This window comes from Artibeus jamaicensis, unplaced genomic scaffold (assembly GCF_021234435.1).
Source record: "Artibeus jamaicensis isolate MK-2021 breed Jamaican fruit bat unplaced genomic scaffold, CSHL_Jam_final contig_354, whole genome shotgun sequence".
Taxonomy (NCBI): domain Eukaryota; kingdom Metazoa; phylum Chordata; class Mammalia; order Chiroptera; family Phyllostomidae; genus Artibeus; species Artibeus jamaicensis.
The window spans coordinates 39,315,806-39,323,872 of record NW_026521803.1 but is presented as its reverse complement, the minus strand read 5'-3'; the positions used below and the strand labels follow the sequence as shown (position 1 = coordinate 39,323,872).

The 8,067-nt window shown below is 44.1% G+C and overlaps 1 protein-coding gene across 1 annotated transcript; it reads left to right on the top strand.

Moving 5' to 3' along the window:
- The first annotated feature begins 336 nt into the window (after positions 1-336).
- SERPINB3 (serpin family B member 3) lies at positions 337-7,603 on the top strand. The gene is made up of 8 exons (XM_037156425.2): positions 337-401; positions 1,012-1,202; positions 1,701-1,757; positions 2,981-3,109; positions 3,413-3,530; positions 4,600-4,742; positions 5,033-5,188; positions 6,812-7,603. Exons 2-8 carry the CDS (start codon positions 1,038-1,040, stop codon positions 7,214-7,216), a joined length of 1,173 nt encoding a protein of 390 aa, XP_037012320.2. The 5' UTR covers positions 337-401; positions 1,012-1,037; the 3' UTR covers positions 7,217-7,603.
- Positions 7,604-8,067: the final 464 nt, after the last annotated feature.

The following is an 8,067-nucleotide window of genomic DNA, read 5'->3' as shown; positions in this document are numbered from 1 at the left end:
CACCACCAACAGGAGAAAGGGGTTTTATAAGGGTTAGTTCTGAGTGGGTGTAGCTGGGGGAAGGTAAAGAAGCTGGGACTTGAACTTTATTCTCATTGGTATCAGCAAGGCTGATATGTATGCGTGTCCTATGATCAAGGCTGACATGTGTGCATGTCCTAATCCAGAAGTGTCCATGACTGCAGGCCCACAAAAAGGAAGTAGGATAGAACAGTGATCGTGTCTTTACTCAGAAAGATTTCATACTCGTGCCTAAGAGCTGCTCTGGTTGAGAAACCAGTGTTGGGTTATTTGCAATAGCAACTATTCAAAGGCGGGGCAGGAGAGGTATATATATATTCAGGATCTCATCCTTCACCACAAACAGACTCCCTGCCCACCTCCTTTCTCCAGGAACACAGGTAAGTGCTCCAGCTTAACAACACAAGTTGTTTGGGGAAATAATAGCAATCATGTGTTTTCTTATTATGCATGCACTGAAATATTTCATTCTGGATGAGGGGATTTTACTTCTGCCAGGGAAAAATGCCAACACCTTCTTCATCTTGATTTGCCCTTTAACAAATGTATTTCCCAGTAAAACAAACATGCTCTTCGGAGCATTTGTGGAGAGTGGCAACCACATAGCCTCGAAAGAAAAGGCAGAGAGGTGCCTCGGGAGAGCTGCCTGGATGTTGTCCACATGGACCATGACTTTGTCCATATGGACCATGACCTTGGCCCCCATTATGAAGCCTTTTCTACACAGACACAGTGTAGCCAATTACAAAGGAAAGATAAAGATGTTCTCTTACTTTCTCACAAAACGCTCAAAGTAATCATTGTGCTAGTCTTCTAATTATGAAATTAATACATGTACTTTATACAAGGTGTGAGAAGTAAAAAGAGCAACTTGAGTTGCCAGAATCCTAAAACCCAAATATAAGTCATTTCTTTAAGAAAAAATTCATCACACATGGAAACCCTCTGTTTGGTGAAGTCACTCTATAATAAATCTGCTGCTTTTCCCAGGAGCGCCGGTTCACACCAACACCACCATGACATCCCTCAGTGAAGCAAATACCCGCTTTGCATATGACCTGTTCCAACAGCTGAGAAAATCAGAGAAGGAAAATATCTTCTATTCTCCACTCAGTGTCTCAGCAGCCATAGCCATGACTTACTTAGGGGCCCAAGAAAACACTGCATCAGAAATTCAGAAGGTATGTGTCAGCTTTCTCCACGCTGTTGGCTTGTGCACAGAGATGGCCACAGGTCTGGCTGTCCCCATGAGTAGCACAGGAGCAGCAAGTATTCCCATGACTGGTCCAACTGCTTCCTTATGCCCAGACTTCCTCTGGGAGCTGGGATGAGACCCCTACCATTGCCCAACAATCGGAGGTGAGGCTTAAATGGATAATTATGGGTAGAATGGATGCATTGACTCAAATCCATGGGAAACATCATCACATGTGTCTTCAGCAATGAATGAATGTGAATTGGATTCTTTGAAGTGGTTGTTTATAACCCAGCTTGGTTGCATTTTCTCAAGGAGCAAACTCTTACACTAACATTTTCTTTATTCTTTTTTCTTGGTTTGTTTTGGGGGTTGTTTTATTTTTTAGTTCAGAGTTTAGTTTTTGTTTTCTTCTCTTCATTTCCTCTGATGTAGACAGATCGCTTGAGTAAAGTTTTATTGTCCCACTTGCTGTCTGTTCCAGGTTCTTCACTTTAATGAAGTCACAGAGGACGCAAAAGGAGGAGCCACAACGGCTCATGTGAGTCACTCAGCACTTGGGTCTAGAAGGAGCATGAACTATCCAAGAGCATCATTGTTTAAACTGGGAATTTCACATCAACTGTCAAAAATCCATTTTTAGGGGAAACCTTGGGAAAACAGACTGGACAAGCAGCATTGCTTTTTATTTCATATTACATATTTATTTATTTCATATTTTTGATTTCCTGAGGGGTGATTAAGAGCATAGGTTCTGCAACCAAAGTATGAAATGCCAGCCTTGCATTTCTGCTCTGCTCCTCACACCTGGTGGCTGTTGGCAAAGTGCAACTACTCTGAGCCATGAATTGAGCAGCAATAAAAGATCTGCCTCTATTCATGAAAATATATTCAAAACATTGCAACAACACCTGAAGGATAAGAAACCTTGGTAGAAATGTGTTATTACTATTATAGAATAACAATTCTAGTAATCACAATAACATCGCTAAAAATAACAATTTTAATTAACTCATAAACGGGATTAAGAAAATAAAGGTACATCCGAGTATTTTTGGGAAATGATTGCATGAGATATATGGCTCATAGCCCTATTAGTTTAAAGCTCTAAACTAGCAAATAGAAGGTTCTGGATTCAGATAAGCCTAGTTTCAAAAATTGGCTCTGTGACATTACGTCTCCTTAGAGAAGTTATTTAACTCTCTGTGCTTCTTGTTTTCAGCTGAATTAGACTAAAGACTCAGAGACAGTTAAAGCCCTTAGTCATGTACCAGGCACACACCATTCCAGTCTTGGGCTATGACCATTATGAGCCGAGAGCATAGACCACAGTCAATGGGTCTTAGGAGCTAATACTGCCAAGCAGTGTAATAGGGCTTTATGTTAGAGCATATCAGCACAAGGTTAGCATTCCCATACCACTGAGGGCTATTAGAAATGGCATACAGTCTAGTCCTTAAGGAGCTCGGGTTTAGCTGGAAAGCTGAGCTGAACCACTGAACCCATCAAAACACAGCCCCATGGTGAAATGGTCCTGCCTCTGTAGTTCGAGGGAGAAAAGAGGCAGAAGAAAAAAATTCCAAATGATTAAATGGAAGGATTAGGAAGGATATTTGAGGTACCATACACTGAATATCAGAGGATAACAACCTAGTCACCCCTGGGGCTGTCAAACGTTAGCTATGGCTCTAACAGAGTTAAGTACATGGGTTTAGTACTTGGATTGACAGAGAATTCAGCATGCTCACTTTTTGATGTTTGAAGGTTATAAAGTCGGGGAATGTGCACCAGCAATTTCAAAAGCTTCTGACTGAACTAAATAAACCCACTAATGCCTATGAGCTACACCTGGCCAACAGGCTCTTCGCAGCAAAGAAGTTCTCGTTTCTTCAGGTAAGTTTCACGGGTCCGCCGCAACTCTCATCTGTGTCTTGGGTCCCTGTCCCCAAAACTGGGGACACTGAGTCCCTTGAGCTTGGCTGATCCCCCGGGCATCATTTACTCAGGGTATGTGTGGACCCTCACCACAGACGGCCCTGTCCCCCAGAGTGTCCCCGAGCCTGACAACTTGCCAGTAGAGTGTGGGTTCAGGGGTGAATTTATGTACTGTGTTTGGTCATGATTACACATAATTCAATTTGGGGATGCACAGTTCCTGATAAGTTAATCCCCCCTTTCTTCCTTCCCACATCAAAGGAATACATGGACCATGTTAACACATTTTACTTAGCCGGTATGGAAACTGTTGATTTTGTAAATGCTGCAGATGAAAGCCGAAAGAAGATTAATTCCTGGACGGAAAGCCAAACAAAAGGTACAGTATGAGAGGGTCACCCATGAAAAGCCACTCTGCATCTCCACTCAGGGTACATGAACCGTGTACCTGGCACTACGTGGGGTACCAAGATGGGGGGGTCCAGTGAGTTCACAGAGAGGCTGCAGGAGGGCACTGCAGATGGTGGGATGGTCCAAGTTCATGTGGAGAGAAACGAGGCGACCCAAGAGAGCCCATAGGACCAGCTACGTGGAAATACAGCTGGAGACTGACAGCTGGAGATCTTCGTGGTCTCCAGGTCTCTGCTCGGGTCCCATCTTGGGTTCATATCTATTACTTCAAAGCCAGAAGCTTAACTTCTGGATTATGATCCTTAAGGGAAAATATTAGAAAGGGAGCCCTCGTCCTTTGTTAACTGGAAAACAAAAGGCTCTCCCATAAGTTTCCTTTTGCCGCCTGCCTAGCCCACTTGGCCTCCCCCACTGTTTCTTCCCCGACCCCAGCAGAGAGCTTGACAAGGGCTCCATCCTATGAACCCTGTCCTCCATGCCACCTGCAGTCAAGGCTAAACCTGCAGCAATACAACATGGCAAAGGAAGGGGACCAGCAGGGGATGGTGGCTGATGTCCAGAGCATGTGTTTGAGATTACCAAGCTCATGCCCTTCGTCCTAAAGAACATTCAAGCCCTACTTCCTCTGAGTGGTGAGCTGAAATTTGAAAAAATAGAAAGGAAGGCAGAAAGAAAAGGAGAAGAACAGAATGGGAAGGTGGAGGAAAGGACAGAGGAAGAAAAGGAAAAGGGAAGGAAGGCAGGCAACGTCTGTGCAGCTCAAACCAACTCACCGGTATTCAGTGTGAGAAGACCGAAGGTGCCTGCAGAGACCCTGAGCACCTTCCGAATCATCAGAAGGGGCGTTGTCTCCTCCATGGGGAAGACCCCATCAGGCTGGGGCCATGAGGAGAGGGGTACCTTGTGGTCTTTGGCCACGGAATCCTGGACGTGGCGACTTGTGTATATAACTAATGACCACTTTAACTTTCAAAACCTCTTCCAGATAAATCACGTGTACTTTTCATGACAGACCTTTGTTTTTCTTTCTTTTGTAGAAAAAATCAAGAACCTCTTTCCTGAAGATTCTATTAACAGCGCCACTGTTTTAGTTCTGGTGAATGCCATCTATTTCAAAGGGCAGTGGAATGAAAAATTTGATCCAAAATTAACTGAGCAGGGTGAATTTTGGCTGAACAAGGTATTGCCTGTTATTTATTTCTAGAACAAAACATAGCTCTCCATGGCATGTTCCATTTCAACACATATTTGATTAATGTACAGCTGCAGGTAGAAAATAGAATTTGTCACAGCTGGCTTTTGTTTTTACTTTATTTAGCGAGGAACACTTAAAAAAACTCACCTCTCCAATTCACAAGTGTGCCAGGTTATCTCTTAGAAAAGGATGATTTTGGTATCTCAATACTATGATTTCTTCTTCTTTAACTGACGTCTCCCTTGGCATTTATTCGCCACATTCACTCACGGCAGGACACAAGCAAGCCTGTGCAGATGATGAAGCGAGGCGGTCACTTTAAATTCTCCAAGCTGGAGGACCTGCCAGCTAAGATCTTGGAGATACCATACAAAGACAAAGACCTGAGCATGGTGTTGCTGCTGCCCAATGAAAGAGATGGTCTTCAGCAGGTAAGATCTGGTGCCTTCCATTCTTCCTTCTATCGCCCACCATCCTAGTAGGACGGCACTCGTGTGGGCTGTTCGTGGAGGCCGTGCCCACAGCTCGTGGGTGGTGTCCAGCGGGGCTCAAGAACTGTTACACTGTTTCTTTTCAGCATACAGCCCAAGGAGGACCTGGCATTCTGTCATGTCCCAAAGTAAAAAACAAATGAATAAATATCTAAAGTATCACTCCGTGATGTGGAGGAAGGTAATAGAAAGTTTCGCATCACAGATCCTGTTCATGTTCCGATGAAACCATGAGTGTTAGTTCAGAAAAATACATATATGCATTCTTTGGCACACAGACAGACTATTTCATAACCATGAGAAGCACTGTTGTGTTCCAGTTTGTCCATGTGAAGACCCAGAAACTAAGACTTTGATGCAGGGAACGCGTAGAGAATATATGCAAGTGCCCATAAACAAAAGCAAGCAAAGCAAAGCACCAGCGGGTACCATTTTGCATCCTGAACCACAGTGGGTTCGTGGGCCAGAGACAAGGAGGTTTATCTTGATGTTCGCTTCTCAGTTTAGGAGTGGTCTACCCCTAGGAGGAGCTCAATGTCATTTGGAGTCTCGTTCTTGTGAGGGGGAAAAAAAAGGGTATTTTTCTCTTAGCATTTTTAGGATGATTTAAGAGAATGTGTAAAAATATTAGTAGCAACATCTGGTGTATGGAGGACATTCCAAAAACGGCCACCTGCAATTACTACAATAGCCAATGATGCTGCTGACATTGCAGCCAATGCGCCACACTCAAAATATAACATATCATGTGGTGACACTGGCCAGGGGAAGCCCGCAGGGACCGCCCTGTGGGGGGACATGTGAACAGCTGTAACAATCGTGGGGCCCCCACTCACAATCTTCCTCGCTAGTGACATCAGGAACCCTGTCCTGGGATCCATCCCGCGCTGACGAATCCAAACAAGGCAAAAGCTTTGGGATTAAAGTAGCTCAAAATAATGAAAAAATCAAAACAAGAAACAATGGCATGTCTTCGCATTGCCAATAGTTTAGCTCAGGACTGGCACATAGTGATTGCTTAAAAAATATTCATTCCCTAAAAAGATATGTTGACTATCAATTTGATGGTAGTATTATGTAACAATTTAAACTTGATTAGAGAAACATATAGCTATATGGAAAATGTTCACAAATAAGTCAAACAACACAAAAACGAATAAAAATAAGTTATATGTTATGAATTGTAAAAAACATACAAAAGTACATTAACGAGAAAAGACTATTTAAAATGAAACAGGCAGTGACAGGCAGTTAAGAAATGGAGATGTATAGTTCATCTTTTGCAAAATAATTTTATTTAATGGTCCTGTTGCATTTACATATATAAATATATATATATATACACACACATATGTAGATATATACATGTACATATATACAAATATATAAAATACAGAGGATTCAGCCTATTAGGCATAATATATAGCAATGTATTGCTGTCTATTACATATGTAATGGAGTCGCCTGTGTTTACATTTGCTGTAACATTTCAATCCAGTGTTGAATGGTGTTGTGTCCACTGAGAACCCAGTCAGTCATCTGTTACATTTTTCATCGTTACAGCTGGAAGATAAACTCACCGCTGAGAAATTAGTAGAATGGACGAGCTCACAGAATAAGAGGACGACACATGTGGATTTGCACCTCCCTCGCTTTAAGGTGGAAGAGAGCTACAACCTGGAGGACGTGGTGGGCGCCCTGGGCGTGGTGGACGCCTTCAGTCCGCTGGACGCCGACTTCTCCGGCATGACAGGAGGCCGGGGGCTCTCGCTGTCCAAAATCCGGCACAAGTCCTTTGTGGAGGTGACGGAGGAGGGCACAGAGGCCGCAGCTGCTACCGGCATAGCAATGATAAAATATTCATCGCCAGTTTATGAAACGTTCCACTGCGACCATCCTTTCCTGTTCTTCATCAAGCACAACAAAACCAATAGCATCCTCTTCTTTGGCAGAGTTGCGTCCCCGTAGACCCGTCTGCACTGCTGCGACCTCGCAGGCAGCCCCCAGGTGCAGGGAACCGGGGCTCTGCGGGTTTCCTCTCCCACCTCCCCCGCATCACTGAGAATGGGATGCTTGAAACATAATCTCTCTCTCCCTCTCTCTCTCTCCACCCCCACCCCCGCCACAAATGGCATCTAAATGTATTTTTCCCCTGTGATAATTCCACCTTTGGGACCAGAAGGATATTTCAAGGCACTAGCTTCTAAATTTAAAATAGCATGTCTGCTATCGCAAAAATTATATCTGCTATTCAAATGTATTAACCTTACACCTATGTTTGTTTGAATGCAGGGGATACCTGGGACCCTTGCCTGATTAATCTTCTTTTATTTTATGAAATGCATTACCAATAAAATGATGACTTGTTTATATTATTTGTTGATTTTTCTTCATCAAAGATGAAAGTTAAGCCCCACAAACTGTCTCCTTGTATGAATCAGGGTCCCCAACCCCTGGCCACAGACCACTATGGGTCCCTGGCCTGCTAGGAACCTGCCAGTGAGCAAAGCTCGCCTGAGCTCCACCTACTGTCTCCACGTTGATGGTCGCCCCCCTCCACCCACCCCACCCCGGCCATTTCACAGTGAAGCTAGGGAAGCTCACCTGAGCTCCAGCTCCCCTGGCCATCTCCCATCTTCCACGAAACTGGCCCGCCTGTGGTGCAACAAAGGTTGGGGACCACTGGTACCAATGAAAGGACATACGTGAAAAGATACCACCCTCTTCGGGAAGACCCTCCATGTATAATCTCATCACTCCATCAGAAGGGGGCTCCATCAGAGCCATGCGTGCCTTGTACCCACAGCACATGCAGGGTC